The sequence below is a fragment of the Phodopus roborovskii genome, unplaced genomic scaffold (assembly GCF_943737965.1).
Source record: "Phodopus roborovskii unplaced genomic scaffold, PHOROB, whole genome shotgun sequence".
NCBI lineage: Eukaryota > Metazoa > Chordata > Mammalia > Rodentia > Cricetidae > Phodopus > Phodopus roborovskii.
The window spans coordinates 5,760,730-5,785,089 of NW_026126567.1; the positions used below are offsets into that span (position 1 = coordinate 5,760,730).

The window sequence follows — 24,360 nt, forward strand, 5'->3', positions numbered from 1 at the left end:
CACGCGGCCGCGCAGAGACACAAGGAAGTCGGCATGCACACGCACGAGCGCGCACGGGAACACACACAACCACTCAGAGCACACACGTCCGCTGCGCACGCTGCGGCCCCGAGAGGGGATCGCAGGGAGGAGCTGCAGCCCGGGCCTGGCTGTCCCTCCCGCCGCGCCCCTGCAAAGGCTTGCGCAACAGGCGGCGGCTCCAGCCCGCCCAGCCCAGCCCAGGGAGGGTGCAGCGCGAGGCGAGCGGGAGGTTGGGGGGGGGGGGCAGAAAGGGGTGTGTCCCCCGCTGGGCTGGGAGCTGAGGGTCGGGGAGGGGCGAGGCCCTGGGGGCGGGGCCCCGGCGCCTTTATAATCGCCCTACGCCCGGACATAAACAAACCTTGCCAGGCCACCGTCTCGCGGCCGATTGCTCACCCATCCTCGCCTCCCTCTTCACCTTCCGCTGGGCGCGCTCTGCCAGCCTCGTTGTCTTCTTTCCGTGCTCGCTAGTTAGGTAAGCAAGCCCCCTCGGACGCCTTCTCCATCTGGGGCGAGACAAGGACCCATGAGAGGCTTGTCTTCGAGGAGCCGCTGGACTCCCGGTCCGCCTTTGTGGCCCTTGCGAGGACCTACCTGGTGGCGTTGGCGTGGGTGGGTGGGTGGGGCACCGGGAAGGGAAGGGGCTCTGGCATCACTGGAGGGGATGTCGATTACTATAAGGGAGAAAAAGACATGTCCGGTCTCGCGTTCTTTCTAATGTGGGGAAGGGGGTTGAAGTTGAGGCACAGAGTCTAGGGGCACCTGGGTCCTTCTTCCTGGCGTCCACCGTCTCCCCCACCCTGAGTCACAGCTGGCCCCCTGTCCAGTGGGCGCATGGGGACACCTTGTGCGTACTCGCGAGTGTGAAGGGTTGTGGATGGGACGGAGCGACTGTACAGCGTGTTCCCGCGTGGTGAGTGGGGGTGATCCTGCAGAAGGGGGCGAGGGTGTGTATGCCTGCTTTGGAGCCTGGTCCCAAACCAGTATGATCCGAGCCCAGGGTCCCATCCGGTCGCAGGGCCGGGAGCTTCCCGAGCTGTGCGTGTGAGAGAGCATGTGTGTGCCGGGGGGAGAGTCCGGGGTGTGTCCCGGCGCGTGCTGCACGCGCCAAAGCGAGTGTCGGCGGCGAGCGCAGCGCGGGCTGGGTGCGGCTCTCTAGGTAGTCCCGGGTTGGCGCAGTGGCTGCGCGGGAGGGGTGACTTTTGTGTGGCCAGGGTCGCTCGGGCACCTGGCAGCCCCGCTCCGAGTGTCGTCATCTTCGCCTCCGCCTACACCCCCTCCCCTTTATTTCTCCCAGGCGCTCCTCGCTGCCTATCTTGCCCGGAGAGCAGCTGGAACTGCTCGTCCGTTCCCGGGAGACCCGTCGCGGTCTCTGATTCAGCCTGTCGGGGAGATTCGGGAGGGGCGTGCGGAATGCTGCAGGCTCTAGAGAAACACGCTGCCACCGCCTCTGTCAGATCCGTGGCTGAAGCTGGGTTTGTGGATCGCTTCCTTACTCCGCCACCTTCGGTCTTCCCGGTCTGTCGCCCCTACTGGCAGTAGTCACGGATCCCCAAAGCAACACCCCCTGGGCTTGAATGGGAGGTGGGGGAGGGAAGTCCAGTGGCGCGTGTCCTAGGACCGCCTTCTGCTCTTCCCCACTTGTTTCCTGGGCAAGTCAGCCTATTTGAGCCCTTTAAGCTCCTGTGGAGGATGGGAAATTCAGGTCTCCAGTGCATCTCCCTCCCCATGTTCTCCCCCACTACCCCGAATGAACTGATGAGTGAAATGAGTTTGAAGGCAACTCTTCCGGGTTGCTTCTTCCTGTTAGAAATCCTAGCATTTTGCTTGTTTCGCATGTGTGGGTAAAGAGAAAGCCAGAAGACCCCCAAGCCTGTCTTCAAAGGACTTGCCAACTTCTGGGGCAGTGACAGGGAGGGATGGGGCAGACCACTATTGGTGAGTGGGGTGGCTCAACCAGTTCCTGGTCTAAGAAAGGTGTGAGGGAAGCTTTTCAGAAAGAGCTGGAAAAGCTCCAAGGGGTGGAGCTCTATGGTTGAGCTAATCACGCCTGTGCTTTCTTGCTTTGATGGACTTGGCCTCCCTGTGGCCAGAACTAGGTACCTGGGAAGGAGGACTTTGCCTGCTATCCCTATAACAGTAGTCTGTGCCTCATAGAAAGAGCTCACACACATACATTAAAAATGACCAGCCACGCCTTTAATCCCAGCACTTGTGAGGCAGAGGCAGGTAACCAGCCTGGTTACAAAAGCTATTTCCAGGACAGCCTCCAAAGCCACAGGGAAACCCTATTTCAAAAAACAAAAAACAAAACCAAACAAACAAATGACCAAGACAGCCCTGCCTTCTGCCCTGGCCCCCTTTGGGTCCCAGGTAGGCATCTATGGCTGGAGGTATTGCTTGGTTCTTGGATCCATTGTAGGGTCTCCTGCCCTGGCAAGCTTTCTCCTGGTGAAGGCAAACCAGAGACCGCTAAACACTGGTTAGGCTATCCGAGAAGGAAGTCCAAGCTTATGGCATTATCCTGTCTCTTGCCATTTTAAACATGAGAACAGGTCACAGGTCAGTGTTGTCAGGGGTAGCCAAAACTCCATCCAGGGTCCCATCTCCAAAGTCTCATGGTTGGCACTGAACATGTTTTTTTGCCTTTATGCTACATACAGACTGTGAATAGGTAGGAGTTTGTCTTTTTACCAAGTTTCAGGTGAGGCCACCTGGAGGAAAAGGCAGAGCATAAGTTGTTGTCCTTTCTTTAAAAGGGTTTAAATCAGGTGTTTAGGTAGAAGCAAAAAGTCAGTTTAGTGAGAAAGAGACAAGGGTCACAGCCACCTGATGGCTTTCAGTTAGCTGCTCCACCCCCCCCCCCCAGTGCTGGGGTCCCTGGGTACATTGACCCTGGTGGTCTGAGCAGGGGACAGAATGCAGGCAATGATTTTTCTGATGTCCCCAAAGCTGCAGGGCTTTCCTTAAGACCTAGCACCAGCGGATTCACCTCAGGTCCGGTGGCATCCGAGGCAAAGCACCATGATAACTAGCATCTGAAGGTCTAGCCAGAGCAGGCTGAATACCGGCTAGGAAGGCAGTTTGGGGTGGGATGGACAGAGCATCCCGCGTCCTTTTAGCCCCTTAGGTCTGCACAGACAGAGACACTACCTGGACTGTATACTCTATCAAGTGGACGAGGAAACCACAGGCTAAAAGTGGGAGAATCAGACTGAGTCATCTGTTAAAGTCTTCGTGCTCTAGCATAAGGATATACCCAGGAGCCTGGAGAAAGCAGGACAGGATGAGCGTGCGGGCTTTTGTGCCCCACGTTTCCCCTTCTATAAAGGGAAACACAAACCGTCTCATCTGGGTGTGGAGAACTTGGTTAGGCTATCCCGTGTGAAGCGAGGCTAGTGGTCGTCACACAGGGGAGCCACTGTGGAAGTTTCCCACAACAGCAGTCAAGGATGCTGTAGAGCCACCCCCTTGACAATTGGTCTGGAGCACCATTTGTGATGAACCTAGCCAGGCCTGTGGCTACTCACAGTGCTCCAAGACTTGCCTTTTTGAAATTCTTCAAAAAGCTAAACAATAGGATTAGGTTGAAGGTAGGCACTGGGGGAGTTTTACTTCAGGAGGCCGGGGACAGCAGAGGGAAGGAGGACACAGTCACACCATGCCGTCTTGGCACCCTGGGTCTGGAAATTAGTAGTTGCTCAATGCATAGAACTTGCCTCCTTAGATGGCCTTGTGGTCCAGCATGTTGGCTCATACACTTGAGGTAGGAGACAGTGTTAATTCCCAGGTTAGAAAACAGGCTGGATCTGAGTCAAATGGATTCACCCCTAGCCAATCCCAAACCCCACCCTTGCCCCTTCCAGGCCACACAGAGCTCTGGACAGCTTTGGCGTGGGTGGTGAAGCTAGTTGGACTCATTGCAGGCCCTGGGGCCTTCTTGCTCACATCTGAGTCTAGGCTGGCCATTCTCACTTGCTCTTCTTGGGAGATGGAGCTGCTCAACTTGGCCTCCAGTGGTTTAATCAGAAGGGGTTTTGGGGTTTGTAGAGGCACAGAATGGGGGCATTGTGTGGTCCAGCAGGAGTTTGACTTCAGAGCTGGAGGCCCACGTTTGTGTTTGGACGACGGTGCGCAACTTCATTTTCTAGGGTGGGTGTGGAGGAGAGCTCAAGCCCTGAGGAGAATATGAGGAAGTTTGTCTTGGCACCTCAGAATAAGAACTCGCTGACAAAGTCTGGCCCGTGAACAGCCTCTTTGAACCTAGAGTTTCTTTACTATTGATTCAGTAGACCTGTGTGCACACAGCCCACCCCTCTTCCTCTCCAGCCCTTCCCTACCCAAGGATGTAAAATGAAAGGCTCACAAACCTGGGGACTTGCAGTTAGTTCACCTTCTGTTTGTTTGCTTTTGTTTTTTTTGTTCTGTTTTAGTGTTTTGTTTTTGTTTTTTGTTTTTTTTTTTCCAAGACAGTATTTCTCTGTGTAACTAGCTCTGTATGTAGACCATGCTGGCCTTGAACTCAGAGATCTGCCTGCCTCCCGCTGGGATTAAAGGCATGCAATACCACCATCCAGCCTGAAAACTTTACATCTTTACTTTGTAGTTTTCTGTTTAAAGAGACAGCACAGCCAAGTCCCCATCTCCCCTGGTTTCCATCCCCAGCTCCTCCCACTTGCTACTGAGATGGGTCTTGAGGAGTCCTCTCAAAATACAGGTGTACGATGGAGCTAGCCTTCCGCAGCTAGCCAGCCTCTGCCCTTCCTTCCAGATCCTCCCATGGTCTCTTCATGGCTGGCAGTTGGGCTGAGTGCCAGCCATCTCTCATTTGTCCCGTGTGTGGGATCACACTGTCCTGTCACCTGTCTGCTCCCCTCTGCCCCCCTCCCAGGCCTGAGAGCCAGGCACTTAGTGAGTTCTCTGTCCATGTCTGTCTGTCTGAAGGAAGTCTCCAGGGATGAGGGCAATAACGCAGCCCATCTACACAGGAAGGACTGCAGGGGCTGTTCTGGAGTGTGGCAGTGACAGCCATTTGGGGGAAGGATCTCATTAGGGTGACCAGCATGCAGTCTGATCTTGGGGACAAAGGGCTCTGTATGAAATCCATTTCCGTCCTTACACCCCATCCCACGGATTCACAGAATAGTCCTCTAGTGCGACCAATGGCCTTCTCCAGACTCCCAGTTGCTGGCTTATACCTCAGACTCTAGTCTGCCAAGCCACTAATTGCCAGAACTTCAGTGCCAAGACACCACTGAGCACTTTGGGAAGATGGGGCGGGCAGGTTCCAGGCACTCACTCTTCCTGCTAGCCTCTGCTCTGCCTAAGGCACTGCTGGATGGTGAACACACACACGCACGCACGCACGCACACGCACGCACCCTCGAATGCACGCTCGCATGCACGCACGCACGCACGCACGAGCACACATACACACACAGAGAGGTAGTGTGGCCCTGAAATCCCAGCTGCTTCGGATCCTGAGGCGGGAGGACTGCAAGTTCAAGGCCAGCATGAGCAACCTGAGACTGTCTCAGAAGAAAAGTATGGTGGGGAATATAGTTTGGCAGTTGAGTCCTTGGCCATATACTAGGTTCAGTCTAAAAGACAAAAGTTCCATTCCCCACAGATGCATAGGGGGATGGAGCATCTTTGGTTGCCTGGCAACAGGTGATTTCTCCTATGACCCTCATCCCATTTTTCCATCATGGACCCAGACAGTGATGCCCAGTAGTTTGCAGAGTCCTGAGGCCCTGGAGGAACCTGGTCTGGAGGTTTCTGGGAAGGGTCTCTCTGAGATCTCACACGCTATCCTACACTTCCCCTAACTGGAGATCTCTCTCAGAGCTCCATCCTGGCTACTGCACTGCCCACAGAACTCTCCGTGAACTGGATTATTACATAAGATATCAGTACAAGGTTCCACCACCCCCTCCCTTCCCAGAGCCTTCACTCCCAAAAGTCCAGAAGACACCAACAGCCTGGGCAAGTGCTTTACGGACAAGAGTGACCTCAGAGTGACTTTGAGCTGACACAGGAATGTCCCAGAAGGCATGTAGGATAACCCAGGCGTGTCCTAAGGGTGTTTTCCCTGGGTTAACACAGCAGTGAGACTCCCCTGCAGACCTCTCTGGAGTTGCCGTATTAAGGGGTAGCACACACCCCAGCCCAGGTGCGGTAAAGGACAAGCTCAGAATACCCATGCTTCTGGCACCTGAAGGGCAGAATCCGGGCCAGCTGGTGATCGAACAGTCAGTGCTGAACCAGGCATGGTCCCCTCTGGTTTTCCTTTCTCTGCTTCACTATAGGACTCCAACAAAGGTGGTCCTGCTCCTCTGGGCTGGGGGACTGAGACACGGAACTTTTGGTTGGGAAGTCCCATGAGGGACATTCACGGGGCTCCTATTACCTTTCTATGAAGCTGGTAATTCCCCTGCCTAGGACTTCTTTGGGGACAGAAATAAGTGTGGTGCCTTGGAAGTGACCTCTTGTGGTGCTTAATGGTGTGGCCATGTGGGGTTTCATGTCCACCAGCCCCCAGTGGGTGCTCTTCTGGGAGACTAGGTCCTGGAAGTCCCTGAGCAGTTCATGAACGGGCCTTTGCTGGATGTCTCTTGATTCTTCCCTTGGAGATTCTAGGGGGTTCATCTCGGACAGCTTGCCTAAAAAGTAGCTCTAACTCTGGCAGTAGAAAACCCTGTGTCAGCATAGAGGGGTCTGAGGCAGGGCCATTCATCAGCCAGAGCCGCACACAATGTGTGTGGCACTCTGTCTGGTCTTGGAGATGTGCCTTCCTGCCTGGGTCCCCATGTGTACTGACTGCGTTGGGAATCATGCAGTGTCCCAAGGACACACTGAGGCTCACAGGGGTCATAAGGCAAGAAGGTGACCTGATTCCCATGCTAGTAACTCCCAAGCATGTTCTGCCACTTCTCTGAGGCTTCTTGTGAATCCCAGACTCTGTCCCCAATGCTACCAGAGACTGCCTAATGATTCTCAAGTGGCCTTGTATTGCCAGCAGGGGCTCCACCCATTGCCCTTTGAGGCCTAGGGTTACATTTCTCTCTGCTCCTAGCTCATGTTGGCTTGGCTTGGCCAGGGGCCCTCAAATTCTTGTTCATTACTGACCAAGATGTGTTTGCCCAGCCCTCTTAATCCTTGCCACTCATGGTCTAACCTCTCCGACCTTAGAGGGACCTCATCTCTGGTGCTACACTGAGACCGGTTTGGCATTTTTTTTTTTTTTTTTTTTCCCCGAACTTTTTTTTTTTTTTTTTTTTTTTTTAACATGTTCTCCCTGCCTGCTCGGCCACTCTGGGACGAACGATGTGTAAAGCACAGGCTGTGTGTCCTCACAGCGCCCCAGGGACTCCCCCAGCCATTTGGGAAGGAGGAGAAGAGATACCGGTTCATTAAACAGCTGTTTGTTCAGCTTAAGCCCTGCTGCTTGCTGGGAGCAGGCCTCACAATGTCCTTGGCATCGTGCACACGTCCATGAACACACAGAGGTAGAGCTTCAGACAACTTGGTTTTGAGGCTGGTGGTAAATAGCAGAGTCTGCTCCACAGTCTGCTATTGATCACCAGGCGGCCCCTTGCTACAGTTTTGTTTTCTGAATTCCTGGGGCAGGCAGGTGGGACAGGAAGAAACAGTACCAGCCAGGCTGCCAGCCGGTGGTATGACCCTGGGCTGCACCCACCTCTGTAGGAGACTTTCACTGGGAGGGAAATTCTCCCCTCCTCTAATCCCCGCAGTGGGCTGTGTGAAGGAGCGAAGTCATTAGATTTGGGGGAAGCGATTGTGAATGTGTCCTGGATTAAAGAACTGACGTTTCTGGATGCCCACTTCATACCAGGAACCACCAAGCTCAGCCAATCCTAGAAAAGATTTGATTTTTGCATCCAAAGGACATTTGGCAGTGTCAGCAGGCAATTGTAATTGTCACAGCTTGAGGGGGTGGCTTAACCAGGGTCAGGGATATTTCTGGACATCATAAGATGCTCAGCGGTCTAAATGTCATAGTGCTAAAACAAACTGGTGAATCAATTTTTTCATGGTCCTGGAGAGTCAGGCCCTGTAGGGACAGACAGATGTGCCACTTGGATGCAGAGGGGGCACGAAGGCCGTATACATACGAGCCTTGAGACTGAGGTCCTGGGAGCTGTCGTTGGCTCTATCCCCACACCCATCACATGGTGAGTTCTCCTCAACACCGCAGTTACTTTGTCCTTACTAACGCCTTTCAGAAAGAAACTAAGACTACATCATGGACATCATAAACTGCCAGAGGTGCAGAGCATAATGGGCGGGGGCTGGGGAGGAGAACAAGGGCCCACAGATTGGCCATACCTGTATGTCGCCTTGGCTATACCCAAGTTTCCTGTTTGGGCTTTTTAATCTGTTTTTCTACCCTGAACGTCCTAAAAAAAAAAGACTATTTTTGTACAGAAGCTTATGGAAAGAAAAACAAACATATGGAAGGTTCTTTTGCTGGGCTGCCAAAGCCATTTAGGGACTGGGCCTACCTACCATTGGTCCTGTTAGGGGGAATTAACTGTAGAAGGGCAATGCTCTACACCCCAATAGCTGATGAGTATAAGGAATGGTGGTAGCCTGTGATAGCCCAGCTGTCTGTGGTCCTGGTTATTGTACAGTTTTGGTCACTGAGAAACAGTGACCTGGATAGAACAGGCATCCTCACCCTCAGAGCATTTGATCCCCAGGCACGCCCCCACAGTCTGCTGGGATATGTGTTCTCTCTCCACATTTGCATCTTCACCAAGATGAGGATGTCTCAGCCTGTGCGTGGTTAGCATCATGGGCCAGGTGGTCTTTGCTGTGGGGCTGTCCTGTGCAGTGTGGGATCTTTAGCAGTGTCCCTGGCCTCATCACAATGAATCCCAGTAGCACTCTGCTCATGGCAATCAACAGGGTCTTGAAATATTTGCAAAGGGCCTCTTGGAGACACATCAATCCTAGTGGAGATTTTACTCATGTCCCTCACCTTTGGACTTCTGTCAGGCCTTGAGTTGGCTGAAGGCTTGCCAGAGGAAGGCTCTAAGGCTCCAAAGTGCAGGCTGGCAAATGCTTGAGGTATCAGGAGACTGTGCTATCTTTCAGCCCCTCTCATCCTGAGGTCTGGGGAAAGGAGAAAGGGTGTGAGGTGAGTGGGTGAATCAGGAGGTTTAGTGAGGGAACTGGAGGCTGCACTTGATCTCTTGTAGTTTCTGAAGGAGGAGAGGGCTGGTGGAGGCTGGCATTATGTTCTAGAAGCCGAGGAGGGCTGACCAAACTGAGCTAGACAGCAGTGTGTGACGGATGGGCAACTACAAAGGAAGCTTGCAGGTGTAATGATCAACCAGGGGGTACTGAAATACCTCTGGGTAGAGAGCCAAGAGGCATAAGGCAGGGGTACTAATGATGGCTGGGGCTCACAGGGGAGGGCTTGTCAGAACCCACCATGTGGGAAAGTTGAAGACCCCAGCTTCACCCTGAGCTCTGTGTTGAGCAGAGTCATGTCCAGGATCCCTGTGAACTGTGAAATTCTCCACTCTCAGCATGGAAGGTGGTGTTGCCAGAGCCCAGGGCTATTGGAAGGTCTCTCTAGGCTGTGTAGGCGAGGTGTCCCACGGCTAAGGTCTCGGGACTATGAACATGCTGAATTAGCAAGACTTTCAGACCATAGCTTTTCCTGCCTGCTGCCTCGGAGCTGGCAGAGGCCCAGGAATGTTCGCAGATATAAAACTGACTTTGTTTTTTGAAATGTTCTGGATCCCAGACCCCAAAGGCTGCATAAAGACATTCTTGTGAGGTGGTTATCTACTGGGGAGAGAGAGTTCATGTTGGGGCCCCAGACCAGAACACCCCGTCCACCCACGGCATGCTTGGGTCTGTATTAGAGCAGCCTGCTCTTGTAGGCTAGCCTGTCGACGAGGGTCACAGGATTCCTGTGGGCTCGGGCAGCTGGTTCTCAGGAATTCTTGAAACTTTAGCTCCCTTTGCTGCAGGCTACAGGGCCTCGAGCAGCTGGGGTTCTGAACTCATACTCTGCCTGTAGGCAGTTAGAAGGCCATATTCTGGGCCATGTTTGGCTTCCCCCTCTACCACAGGTCCTCTGTGTACCACCTGTGTTACGTCTGTTCTGTTTCCCAGCATCCCTTGAACCTTATCTATCCATGGCTGCTCTCGGTGGGCATTTACTCTTCCAACTTGACTGTGGCTCTAGAAGTATGTGTGTTTATCTGCCAGGTCTGTGGGCATCCATTTCGGCTCCCTCTTCTCCACAGGAACCCATTAGGCCAGAATTCCCAGCTCCTCTGAGCTCTGCACCTGTCTGTTTCTGTAGCCTTTCTTTCTTGGCCTGTGGGAATATATGTGCCCCAGTGCCAGCCAAGGAGACACCCATTGCCGCTCTCGCTTTCCCTTTTGGGGTCTGGCGCAGGAAGTGCCGTTCATGTTAGATTCCCTTTCCGCATTCCACGGAGTGCTCAGTGCCTGTCAGACCCTCAGCCTAGGTTTGTCCCTGTGTCCTGTGGAGTCTCCCTCTATGGTTAGGCAACCTGGAGTCCTGCCCGGAGCTGTATATAGCACCTGGGCATGGTGACATCGGGGGGCTTTTGGTTTCTTGATTGTTACTCTGAGGGTGTCTGGCTTTGGTATCAGTAGAGGGGGGTCCTTCTAGAATTCATGAAGAAGTATTGGGGTGAGCGTGGTGGGTCTAGGTTAGATGTGGTGCCTACTGCTTTTTAGTTCTCCATCCACCTGCTTTGTTCGGTGTCGGTGTGACTGTGAACTGATTTCAGAAATAAATCTATAACCCAGTTCCACTAGAAAGCCTGGGAAAGGCTTGGTTGTGGGTGGGAGGAGTCTGGGGGGCAGTGGGGAGGCCTGGGGTGGCGTTTCTATGTGTTCCATTCATGTATTTGCCTTTTTCAAGAAAGTTCTCTCACTGGGAAATGCTTGACCTTCTGGCCTTTTTTCCCCTGGTAGGTCTGTGATAGCAGGGATATGTCCCGAGAGCTACAGGACGTGGACCTCGCTGAGGTGAAGCCTCTGGTGGAAAAAGGGGAGGTGAGTCAGTCCATCACGTGCTCATGGTGGGCACGCGCACACACACACATACACACACACACTTGTAGTTACATGGCATGCACACTCATGGTCATGAATACATTGTACATAACATGCACACGTGTGAGCAAGAGCATAGCATATAAACAAATGAACAGCAGAATGTGGGCGCGCACATGCACACACACACACATGCACACACGCACACAGCACACATACACACACATGCGCACACTCATGCACGTGCACACATGCACACACACATGCACACACGCACACAGCACACATACACACACATGCGCACACTCATGCACGTGCACACATGCACACACACATGCACACACGCACACAGCACACATACACACACATGCGCACACTCATGCACGTGCACACACGCACACACACGCACACACACACACACACACACACACACGCTCGCGAAGAGGACAATCATTGGTCCCCTTTGTTTCTATCTGTATTTAGTGACTCTTGATGTTCCTGTCTGTTGCCACTGCAGCCTGTAGCCAGGCATCTGTTATTGTCTTAGAGTTTTCCAGCCCCTGCGGTCCCCTGCTCCTTGCTCTGTGTTTCCGGGCCTCCTGGGCACTTGGCACTGCTGAGCATCTTCTGTCATGGAGGCTCGTGGCTCTGCCCGTCGCCTGACATTCTGTTTACTTTCAGCCCTTAAGTCAGGCAGAAAATAAGTCAATAGCAATCCCCAACAGATGCTGACTGAGCCAGCGAGGCTCCAGATCCTCCCCGAGCCACACTGGTCCTGGCTTCAGTGGAGTCAAGCCCTTCTACCTACTTTCCTGGGCCCTTCCTGTCACTGAAAGCTGTTGTTTGTGCTGAAATGCATTATGTGTAGATTGAGGAAAAGGCTTCCGGGTTTCTGTTATCCTCTTCTCCCCACAAAAGACCGGACTTAAATACAGAACGCAACCACTGGCAGCCACGGGGAAACTGTAGCAGTGGCATGCTCCTGTTTGAGTTCAGGACTAGAGCACGTGGGTGTGTGTATGAGTTACATAGCCGCATGCTGTGTTCCCTCACCCGGCCTTGTTCTCTGCTCTTCCTCCACATCTTTTGGACAGCTGTCCTCAGAAGAGTCGAGCCCATGGGCCTGTTTCTCTATGGGACTGCTGTTTGCTGAGATGAAACAGTCTCTTTGCAAGTTCTAAGGGAAGCCAGTGGAGCAGAGTTTAGATTCAGGCAAAGGGAAGGACCGGGGATGTCTCTGACCCTGGAAACTAATCATGCCTCTGTCATTTCTCCGCAGACCTTCACCGGCCTCCTGCAAGAGTTCGATGTTCAGGCAAGTAGAGGGCGTGGCCTCCCTTTTAATCCACCTGTCTATCCACCTGTCCCTTCCTTTCTTCTTCGCATCGGCGTGAAATGGATTGCTGTCTAGATGTGGTGTCAGCAGAGAGGAAGGGGGAACGGGCTCAGCCTATCCTCACACTTTGTAGCTGCCCCTTGAAGAAGCTGGTTTGGGTTCCAGCCAGGGAGGCGGGGAACTGACCAGCCCCGGGAAGACAGACAGACAGACAGACTGAGAGAACTAGGATGACTGTGGCAAGTTACAGGGGTCCCTCTTTGTCCAACGTTGGAGTATGTAGCCCGCTCAGAGCCAGCTGGCGGAAACGCGTGTTTCCAGCATTGCCTAAGCCATTTGTAGAGAGGGAGAAACACTGGTCTGTCCAATGCCCTGTGCCATCACCCCAAGCATGAGTCCTACGGAGGGTGGGATAGGGACCCCGTTCCCCCGGTTCCCACCCACACATCCTGACTTCCGGCCCATGCCTGCAGAGGAGCCATCTGTGACATCTTCCAGGGTTTCTTGCTGCCATGTGTACTCATCCTTCCAGAGAGGTGGGGACTCTGGCCTTGACTCCAGGAGGAAAAGGAAAGATTAGAACAAGGGCTAGAAGCTTGCTCATCTCCACCATGGGTCCTTATAAATTGTATGAAGGTATGAGGTGGGCATTTAAGGGTCTAGTATCCGTTTGGTTGCAGGCTACTGTGACCTCCAGGCTCCAGGGACTCACAGTGTGGGTCTGAGGCCATGGCTTCTGTCTGTCCTCCTCTGAGGACAAGAAAGATGTTTCTAAGATCATGGGTGGGAACATCAGGAGAAGCCCGTCTCCCCCCAAATGCATGGTAGTATGCATTCAGGATACATCCCACCAGAGACGGAAGAAAAGCAGACTGCTCACTGGCCTTGTGTGTAGAGGCAGGAGAGAGCCTGTGCAGGGGGGTGGGGGCAGTAGCTTGGACGTAAAGGATGTAGGAGGGGTTTAGCGTATTGGAGGCCCACAGAGTACCGCCTGTCACTCCACCCTCACCCCTGCCTGATTAGATATGTCGTGTTTGACTCCTGTGATCTGGTCCATTGCCTTTCAGGAGGCTGAGGATTTGGGGGACGCATTGGGTGAGCTGTGCCCACCACCAGGAACAAGAGCGGAGTTTTGATGGCCCTAGCTAGTCCCACCCACATTCTTGTTAAGGAGAGAGAAGGTTCTGGAGAGTGGCTGGCTCACCAGAGGCCACCCTGTGGTTGCTAAAGGAGGCAAGTCACTGCCTGTTCCCATCCTCAAGGTACCACCCCAGCCAGTACCCCATTTTACACCTCAACAATCAGGGGAAGCGTCATGTCCATCTAGCTCAGATGGAGAACCGGAGGTGGACTGAAGTGGTAGCACAGGCCCAGGTTTGGCTACACTGGAGGAAATGCACATTTTTGGCTCACTGTTCCCAGGTATTGATTGAGCTTGTGTGTTTAGTTAGTCTCCTTGCTTTGTGTGCAATGTCCAGAACTCCACATCATCCATCTCTTTCTCTAGAACTCAGGGATGTGTGGGTACTGTGATGAGCTGGAAAATCCATCCTGAGGACTTCGGTTCATTTTGTTCAGCCCTGCTAGGTCCCTACTGGAGACACAGAGGGGCAGAGTAAGAGCAGAAGTTGTGTATTGGCAGTGGCTAAGATCATGACACATCTGATCTGTTTCACACCTGATTGTGTTTCTAATCACTGTGTCCTCTTGTTCCAGGGTAGTAAGAGCCATAAAACTGTCTCCTGGGGCCTTGGTTATTTCGTTGGCTTTGTGGGCTCAGCAGAACTGTGACTGACAGTCCCTGGGGCCCACCTGTGTAGTCAGGGTTGAGCCTTGCAAGCCTCGCCCAGATAAGAGCCTGGTGACTTGCTTTCTTTGCTCTGTGGGCCTTCCTGCTCACTCAGTGCATGGTTGCTATAGTAATTATCTGTTCTCAGAGTGAAGGCTATGTGTGTTACTCAGTGGTGCAAGTAACAGTTGTCAACCCAGTCCCTCCTGCCTCAGTTTCCTCGTTTGTGATATGGAAAAGTCTAGATACCTTGTATTATAGAGAGAGTGCTGGGTCAAACAGAACACACCCCACGATATTGTGGGTCTCCTCTGACTTTCACTGTGGTAAAGTAACATAGAATAGGCATTATGTTTACCATTAAAGTGTGCAGTTTGGTGGCAGTAAATGCATAGATTTCAAGACTGTGTTCCCCTCTCTTAGGACCTTCCATCACCATTTCACACCTTCCTTTTTTTTTTTTTTTTTTTGGTTTTTTGATACAGGGTTTCTCTAGCTTTGGAGCCTGTCCTGGAACTGGCTCTGTAGACCAGGCCAGAGATCTTCCTGCCTCTGCCTCTCAAGTGCTGGGACTAAAGGCGTGCCTTGCAACGCCTGGCTCTATTTCACCTTCTATGAATGAGTTTGTTTCTAAGCACCCTGTGTAAGTAGGGCTACATAGCAGCTGTATTTTGGTGACTTGATAACTTCACATAGCTTCATAACCCCACTTAACCTGCCATGGTGTCCATGGACAAAGCCAAGCAGGTACCCTGTGCTCTTGCTGAAAATTCACTGCCCCTGCTCATGGATGCTGAGACCGTGACAGCATCTGTAAAGTGCTCCCTTGAGCCCAAGCTTGGCTGGAACTGTCTCCTGCAGAACTTTCCTATATATTTCTAGGCTTGGGGGAGGGGTCCTTAAGATTCTATTGTGGCTTGCCTCTTTGGTCTGTCTGGCCAACCACATGGTTTGTACTAGTCCATTGATTTCTTGTTAAATCTTTGGGGGAGTGTGGCTTAGTCTGTGCCTTCTTGGCAACCGCTCAGTGCCTTCACTCAATCCCTATTCCTCCCATTTCATAGAGGTTAGCTCGAGGAACCCAGATGCCCACCGTGCCCATCTGAAGGCAGTCTGGGCTGCTACATGAAGAATAGCTCCTACTTTAGGATTTTCAATAAACCTAGGTGACTCTGCTTTGTGCATGCATGGTCTTAAGAGTTTAAGTTTTTGGCACCTCTTTTCAATAGTACAAACATGAGTTTCCTAGCTCAGAGCTGACCAGAAAAGACTCTATCACCAATAAAAGAGATAGCTCGCATCGATGCGTGTCCTTTTGCTAAATGGTGCCTGGATCCCTTAGTGTGCCAACTGGTGGCTGCTGGCCTACAGTGCCTCAGGAAGGATATGGTTTGATCTGGTCCTCAGAGGATGGTGGCTCTGTCTGTAAGTTTGAGTTGGGGTTGTGGGAGTGTGGGGGGATTTGAGCTTATTTTCTTTGACTATGATTCTGGAATTCTAGATGATCAAAACTGGCAGATGCCTTTGAGATGGTCCAGCCCTGCCCTAGTGGTCCAGATGTGTCTGTCTAAGCCACTGGATGAACCAGCCCTTCCTAACTATGTCACACACAGTGCTAAACTATCTCCGCAAAGAGATCTGCGTGAAGATGCCCAGGGGTATGATGGGGGTTAGTTCCAGGTTTAAGTCTAGGTTGATTTCTGGAAACACAGTAGTCCAGGAAGGTTGTAAAGTTGAAAGTGGCTTCTGGAAACTGCTTAGTGTGGCCATATGTGAGTTTCACGACAGCCTGGTAAGGGCGATGCCCCTCCTCTGCTAGTGTTCGCATCTAAGTTACAACTCTGGGGAAGTCACGTGATGTAATGATGAGATGGGCGTTGACGCTGCTTCAGTTCCTACATTCAGAGCCAGACTCTCCTCTGAAAGTGTGTGTGTGTGTGTGTGCGTGCGTGTGTGTATGTGTGCGTGTGTGCCTGCGTGTGTGTGTGTGTGTGTGTGTGTGCGCGCGCGCGCGTGTGTGCGTGTGTGTAGGGGCAAGTGCTCATGTTGACTCTTTTCCTACTCAGTCACTTCTGGCCACAGGTTGGTTGGCTGGCTTCTGCTACTAGGTCTTCAGTGGCTAATGCCTTCTACCTGGGCCCTGTGCTTGTTCAAATGACCTCATCTGATTTGGTTTCCATGGGAAGATGTTAGGGCACCCAGAACACTCTGGAAAATGAGCAGCTGTTCCCTTTAGGGCTTGCTGGAGGGTAGAGGGCCAGACGGTGTGGGCTGCCCTCTGTGCTCGGTTCCTACTTCCTGAAGCTCCTGGAGCAAGCCGGGCTGGAGGCTGTGTCTTTGTGCTTCTGTTGTTGCAAGCCCATTAACTAGCCCACGGGAAAGGCCGACGGGCAGCCATCTTGGGCTACTCTCTTTCTCTTTATACCTTTGTTTTCATTCCCCGTGGCTTGAGCGCACAGGACAGAAGTTCCCCATTTCCTGTCCCGTTCCTGTTCCTGTTCTCACTTCGCACCCAGCAAAGCTTCAGAAGCCCCATTGGCATATGGCAGGGATGCACATCTGCATGGAGGTGACATGCCAGCTGCCTGCTCTGGGGTTTCCTATAGCAACAGCCCCCTGGACCAGTAAAGGACAGCCGAGGCTTAGAGCTGTGCTGACATGTCTGCCCCAGGCCAGGCTCTGTCAGGCTGACCCTCTTCCGGTAACTGGAATGCGTGGACAGGAGGCCTCTGTCTTATTTGCCTTCTTGTCTTCTCCAAGACTTAGCTCTAATCTGTGAAACATGGAGGCAGGGGTCACTGCCATGGAGGGCATGGCCAGTCTTGCATCCACGAACCTTGATCCTATGCACAGACCACTGTGCTTCCCCTGGTCACTTCCACATTTATTTCCCTGACCCAGGCATGTTCTATCCCTGACCCAGACATGTTCTTTCCTTGGAGACTGGGCTTTTCACTATGACCCTGATGTTTTCTGTGACCTGGGCTGACCCAAAAAAGCCAAAACAGCTGTGACCTCTAGCTTCTCTTCTCTGTCTTGGTGGGATGATGACACAAATGGTCCACACCTTCAGGTTAAGGGGGTGGACCAAAGCCAGGTACGCGCCTTCACCCCCATAAGGCTGGTCTCAGTGGTAGTGGGTGCTAAGGGTCCCCTCTGCCTGGCTGTGTTCCAGCTCCTCTTGCCTGCTGCTGCTGCTGAGGCTCCTGGGTTGGGGACATGCTCTCCCTTCTGAGAGGTTTGTCGGATGGGACAAGGGTTTCAAGCGGAGTGTCTGTCCACCGGGAGGCTGGCTTGGTCTATTTTTAGAAGGAGCCATGTGGGTTAGCCCTGAAGACAATAAAGAATGTGGCTCCACAATGGGCCATTATTTCCATGGTGGCTTCAGGGTCAGCAGATGACCCATGTCTCACGGGGCTGCACTGTCGCCTCCTGTCCTATGGATTTTTCCAGAGCTTGCTCTGGGCAGGAAAGCAGGACCGAGGCTGAAGGGGAAGGGGGGGGGGAGGGAGGCAGGGCTGGGCTTTTGTGTTCCCAAGGGGGAACAATAAGGCATATGGCTCAGGAGACTCTGCGCTGGAGCTAGGTGTCCCTGCCTGTGCCTGCCAGTGCCTACCTATCCCTGACTGTCTTCTGGTGCCTGTCTGCGTCTGCCTGTACCTGGCTGTGCCTGTCGGCGCCCGAGTGCGCCTGTGCCAATGCCTGCCTGCGCCTGCAGAATCCTCACTTCCTTCCTCATAGACACTGCCACAGTTCAGATTCCTATTCTGTAGAGTGGAGTGGGAGTCAGGGCTCTGGGCTTGCATGCGTTAGAAGCCTTCAGGGTTAGGAAGGGTTAGGACCCCTGTATCTCTGTGCCTAGGTGGGGACACAGAGCTAGCTCTTCCTTAAGTGTATGTGTGCTCATGTGTGTTTGAGACAGTGTGTAGCCCAGGCTGTCTCCAAAGTCTCCCTCTTCAGTGCTGGGGTTGTAGATGATGTGCATGGCCACAGCCAACCCACACAGGATGGGGCCTTGGTGAGATGCCACACTGGGGACTGGGACTGTAGCTTGGTCACTTGTGCCTACTGGGTGTGAGGCCCCGGGTTCCATCTCCAGTATGTACAAACAGCAAAGAGAAAACAGCACTCAGACAGCCATTCTGTGGAGGTGGGGCTCTGGAATGAGGGCCTGTTCCTTTTGTTTCGAATCCATGGGCACGCCTTAGCTAGTGCACGCATGTGTGCTGCTATACTAATACATCCATGTGCACTGCTATTCACAGACATCCATGTGTACTGTATATTAGGATACGAGTGTGCACCTCTCCACTCAAAACCAGCACATCCGTGTCCTTGCACAGTGTTGCAATAGTATATTTGTGTGTGCTGCTTTACCTATGAGCACTGCAAATCCAGTACGCCCATGTGCACGGTTGCATTAGTTGACCCAGATGCATTACTCTACTACTACAAACGTGCATTGCTGTTTTAGTGCAGGCATGGGCGATGCTGTACCAGTGCACCCATGGGCTCCCTTGTGTATGCGTAAATACCTGTTTGTGCTGCAATCCCTGTCCCCATCGGCTTCACAGCCTTCTGCTCACCCAGAGTCTCACAGGACAGGTTAGGGTGACTTCCCAGACCTCAGCTCCTGAGTGGGTGTCTTCTCCATCCCCCTCACGTTAGACCGTGGGCGTCACTCTAGTCTCCCGCCTCAGGAGACTTGTATGGGTCCTAGATATTGGGAGAAGGATGGCACTGGGAATTTTCCGTGTCCTGCTTTAATCTTAACACTTGTTGCAAGCTTATCCATCCATCGTGTTCTGAGGTGCAAGTGGGCTGTGCTATTTCCAACCTGTGTGAGTGTGTGGAGTGAAGGGTTTGACTGGGACCTCTGCCTCTGTGTCACCTGCCTGTTACCCCTGACCATCAGGTGTGGATGCAGGTGTCACATAGCATTGCAGGGCTCTTCTTGCAAGAAATGATCTGGAGAGAAATGGTCTGGCTTACAAGGAAGGCCTCCGTGTGCCCAGCTGAGCTGGGGAGGGCAGCCAAGAGCCACCCACATCAGAGGAGGAAGCTGTTGCTCTCAGATGAGGAAACTCACTCCCAGGAGATGTGTTTTGGGTCTTTGGAAGCCTTGACTGACAGCAAAGTAGACAGACAGCATTGGGCAAAGGCAGGGTCACAACCATCTACATGGGTTCGGATGATGATGTCAGGGCAAAGCAGCCCACAGGGAGGTGAGGGTTGGAACTAAGATGGAGCCTGTCTTTTTAGGGGCAGAAGAAAGATGGACACGCTCCATCCTCTCATGAGGGTGCATGGGGAGGGCTGTGGATCACTAAGAGATGGCCTCGGTGTGAAGCATGAGAGAGAAAGAATTTAGGTGGATCATTGCAGGTTCTCTCATCAACCCAGAGAGGGAAGTTGTTAGCCCACGACACTGACAGTCCCAGGAGGTGGATGCCATTGAGTCTTCTACTTTTTTGCTGCATTTACCATCCCTGGCATGATGGTTTAATGCAGGCAAACCCTTGCCTTGTGGTAATATGATGGCTTCTAGGTAGGCCATCATATTACCTGGTCAAGCCTAGTCCACTTTCACAGTGAGTGGGGTTAGCTCTGCTTGGTATCACCTACTATTGCATGCCATTTGAGAGGTGCAACGTGGGGATTGACCTCAGCCTGTGAAACAGGAGGGGTGGACACCAACAGATGCTAGAACCAAAGGGGTGCCGTGTGTGCGCGTGTGTATGCATGTGTGTGCATGCGTGTGTGTGTGTGTGTGTGTGTGTGCATGTGTGTGTATGTCTGTGTGTGTCTTTGTCTGTCATAGTCACTATTCTTTTGCTATGAAGAGACACCATGACTGAGGCAACTTCTATTAAAGAATGAAACAAACACAAACACGTAATTGGGGCTGGCTTTATCATCAAGGCAGGGAGCATGGCAGCATGCGTGGTGTGGAGTGGTGCCTGAGAGCTGCGTCCGGACCCACAGGCTGGGGAGGGGAGGGGAGGGGAGGGAGGTACACACTGGACCGGGTGTGGGCTTTTGAGAGCGCAGTGACACTTTTTCCAGCGAGGCCGTGCCTTCTAATTTCCTAATTCTAATCCTAGCAAAGGGTTCCTTTCCTTGCCTAGGAGAGCCATTCTTACTCAAAATATCACACTGTGTCTGTCTCCCCACAGGAAACAGGGGTTGTCCTCTGAAATGGGGAGTGACTTCTAGGAAGCTACAAATAAGCAAATATTTATTGCCCATAGGTTAGGTGAGGTACAGGTGCAGCAAATCAAGGAAGCTCATGCCAGATGCAGAAACAAAGTCCTTTTCAGGGAGCATGGCTGGGGCCAATTGTCCCTGGAACGTAGTGCACAACCTGCCAGGGCCCTGTCTTCTGCCTCCTGGCACAGCTTTACTCTGCCTTCCTTTCCTTCCATCCCTCCCTCTTTCTGGCCTCAAACATCTGCTGTCCCCAGTGCAGAGCCCTGGGGACCAAAGCTGTGTGTACTTGGGGTGTCCTCAGAAATCATGGCAAGTGTCCACACTCAGTGGTTCAGTCACACTGCCACCGTGAATCCCATGCAACAGGGCTCTGTCTGTGATCTCTCCTCAGGAGCAGGACATTGAAACCCTACATGGCTCCCTGCATGTCACACTGTGTGGGACCCCCAAGGGCAACCGTCCGGTCATCCTCACGTACCATGACATCGGCATGAACCGTGAGTTCGGGTCACTGGGGGGAGGGAAATGCCAGCTAAGCATGGCTCGTGGTAGTTGGCAGTTCTTCTGGCCTTTGTGACTTGGAGCTATTCCAGAAGGGACTCTTGCCTCAGTCTGGGAAAACATGATCATACTGTGTGTTAGTACTGGACACTCTGGGGAAGGAAGCAAGTGCCTATGCCACCTAACGACCTGTTACAGTGACTTAAAAATTAATATGTGCATCAGTCTCTGACATCACCACAGAGATCTGCGTAGTCAGCAGCACAAACAGCCCTAGGACACTATAGTCATTCTTAGAAGAAGCCTTGTCCCCTTTCTCCACTGCCCTGATCCTACATGCTCCTCAGCCCTCTGAGGATGCTTTGTCTCCTTTCTGTATGTCTCCAAGACTCTCTTAAGCACGCTCCTCCAGTGTGTGGTCCTCAGTGATTAGTTCACGCCCGGCTTTGTCCATGTTTCCAAGATGGATGCGTGTTGTAGCCTTTCATAGTACTTCACTCTGCTGTTGGCGAGTAGGATCCTTCTGAGTGCCAACCACACTTGCTCCATATTTCTCCAACAAGCATCATGGTCAGATCTGCCATAGCAACCCCCCACTCCCAGTACCAACTTCTGTCCCAGTCACTATTCTATTGCTGGGAAGAGACACCATGACCAAGGCAACTCTTATAAAAGAAAGCATCGAATTGGGGGCTCGCTTACAATTTTAGATGTTTGGTCACGGCATAGAGAGAGAGAACATGGAGGCAGGGAGATAAGGTGCTGGAGACGTAGCTGAGAGCTACACACTGATCTGCCAGCAGAGAGATACAGTTTCTCTGTGGCTTTGGAGGCTGGCCTGCCACTTTCTCTATAGACCCGGCTGGCCTCGAACTCACAGAGAGCCGCCTGCCTCTGCCTCCCGAGTGCTGGTATTAAAGACAAGCGCCACTACTGCCCGCCTCTGTTGGGACTATTTTTATTTAAACCGCCACCCTGGAGAGAGGATATTTGGCTCTTTGAGCGTAACTGTTATACACAGTGTTGTAGTGAATATTGACACATTGGATTTTTAAGACGACAGGAAGCAAGCCAGGCTTGGTAGCCTATGGTTGTCATCCTAGCATTTGGGAATCTGGGGCCGGGAGACCAACCTACACTACATAGTAAGTTACAGGTCAACCTGAGCTACAGAAAGCAACGCCAGGTGTGGTGGTAGTGGTGCACCCCCTCTCTAATCCTAACCCTTATGCATAGAGGTATGAAGATCAGGAGTTCAAGGACAGCCTCGACTACACAGCTGGCTGGTTTTGCTTCAACAACCCCTTAGCAAGTGTGAGGCTCATTCCAGGAGACACAGGTGGACACTTCTTGTCTGAGAATTATGTGTGGCTTGGAAGGCGTCCCAGATCTCACAGTTTGGAAGCCCAGAGAAGTGAATATAGCTTGTTCTAACCGCATGGCGATTATGCCAAAGAGGGGGATTCAAGGAATTTAGCGACCAGTTCCACCCTGTACCAGATCTTAGCTCTGACTTCTTCCTGCCTCTGTAACCAGAGGGAGGCCTGGGGGTAGGGTGAGCAGACTTGTACTCTTTCTTTTGAGATGAGGTTTCACTGCGTGAAGCTGTTTAGCGTAACTGGTTCTAGAACCCTCTGTGTGTCGACTAGGTTACCTAGGCATACTTCTGGAGCTCCTCCTTGCTGCTGCTCACTGACAGAATAAATGAATCTGCTTTGCTGCCAGCCCCTATCCTAACTTTTTTCCTGTGTCCTGCAGACAAGACCTGCTACAACCCCCTCTTCAACTCTGAGGACATGCAGGAGATCACACATCATTTTGCTGTCTGCCATGTGGATGCCCCTGGCCAACAGGATGGTGCCCCATCCTTCCCAGCAGGGTAAGAGCAGAGACCCTGCCCCAGCAGCAGGTGGGGTACTATTTCTAAGCTGGCCATGGTGAAGCATACCTGCAATCCCAGCACTTGGAAAGCTGAGGCAGGAGGATTGTTAGTTTGAGGTTAGCTTGGGCTCATAGCAAAACCATCTCAAAGTTTTTAGAAAGAAAGGAAGGAAGGAAGGAAGGAAGGAAGGAAGGAAGGAAGGAAGGAAGGAAGGAAGGGAAAGAAAGCCCAAACAAAACAGTATATTTCATTTCAGCAAATTTTTATGGCTACGTGTGTGTACATATCATAACACACATAACATAGGATAGCATAACATAAGTCTAAAGAGCTTGTTCAATGGTGGCGTACAGTTAACTCTTAACCAGCTGATGAAAATCAGGAGGGACACACAGAGACTCTTACTCCCCAAGTAAAGTCTCATGATGTGCCTTCCCCAGGGGGAAATACAGATTAATATATGGGATGTGTGGCCCCTAAGTTTGCCAGGTGACTACGGTAAAACACTGTTGGAACAGGATGTGGCTTCCTCCCGTCCTCTGGAGTCGGGACTAGGTGACACCCCTTGTCTCGGAGCTATTAGAGAGCAAGACTGGGAATCACTGACTGTATCCTCTGTTGGGAGTCTGCTTCCTGCTTAGGAATCTGCCACTCTGTTCTAGTATACCCAGCCCCAGGAAGCTGACAGGAAGTGGTCAGGGGGTCTTTCCATCTTGTACCGGGGAGACCGCCTCACCACGCTGAGGTGTGATCACTCCCAGATCTCTGCCCCTCCTTTGCCCGGAAGCCGTCTCCAGTGAAGTCACGTTGTCTAGGTGCCTTCCAGCTCGTCCAGGGTCCTCCACATCCGTTCCCCGTCAGGGATCCGTTACCCATTGGCCTCTGGCACAATCTCAGCATCACCTCCTAGGAAGCCCTCGCTGATCACGTGGATAGAGTGATCCCTTGCTCCCGTGTCCTCCCAACCAAGCCCCTTTCCTCACAGGGAACCTGATGGCTTCCGATCCCTTCACACTCGTTCTAGTTCCTTCTTTCTGAGGCCACCCACAATTGTGAAATGCCATGTGGTCTGTGTCATATCTGTTCCCAGCATCTTACCCCTAAAGCTCACCAGGGGAAGGACAGATCTTCCTGCTAGCCACTTTCTGAGTGTAGACTGCCAAGTGGTTCCCAAGTAGCTGATAAGACCAGGGCAGAGGAAGCTGCAGGGTCCTCAGACAGTGGATGCCAAGGGGTGCGGATGCTGTGTCTGTGTTGGTCCGTGGAGGGGCCAGCTGGTGTTGGGCTTTCAGAATGTTCTGGTATGGATGACTTGTTTCTTCAAGGGTCTGGGTTCTCAAGGTCTGCCTCCCCATGTCCCCCAAAGGTACATGTACCCCTCCATGGACCAGCTGGCTGAGATGCTTCCGGGGAGTCCTTCACCAGTTTGGGTAAGAGCAAGAGACCCTCTCTTCTAAGGTTGTTAAGGGCAGCTGCCAGTCTCCTCTTCCTTGATCTGACCACTAAAATGCTGCTTGGAGACCTCAGATAAGTTCAGAAAAGGAGCTTGCAGCA

At 52.4% G+C, this 24,360-nt stretch overlaps 1 protein-coding gene across 1 annotated transcript in view; it reads left to right on the forward strand.

Moving 5' to 3' along the window:
- The first annotated feature begins 416 nt into the window (after positions 1-416).
- Ndrg1 (N-myc downstream regulated 1) overlaps positions 417-24,360 on the forward strand; it is a 37,936-nt gene continuing 13,992 nt past the window's right edge. Inside the window, 7 exon segments of the mRNA XM_051202453.1 lie at positions 417-493; positions 11,008-11,088; positions 12,368-12,403; positions 20,815-20,920; positions 22,683-22,803; positions 24,173-24,215; positions 24,217-24,236. Coding sequence (XP_051058410.1) covers positions 11,026-11,088; positions 12,368-12,403; positions 20,815-20,920; positions 22,683-22,803; positions 24,173-24,215; positions 24,217-24,236 — 389 coding nt within the window. The 5' untranslated portion in view covers positions 417-493; positions 11,008-11,025.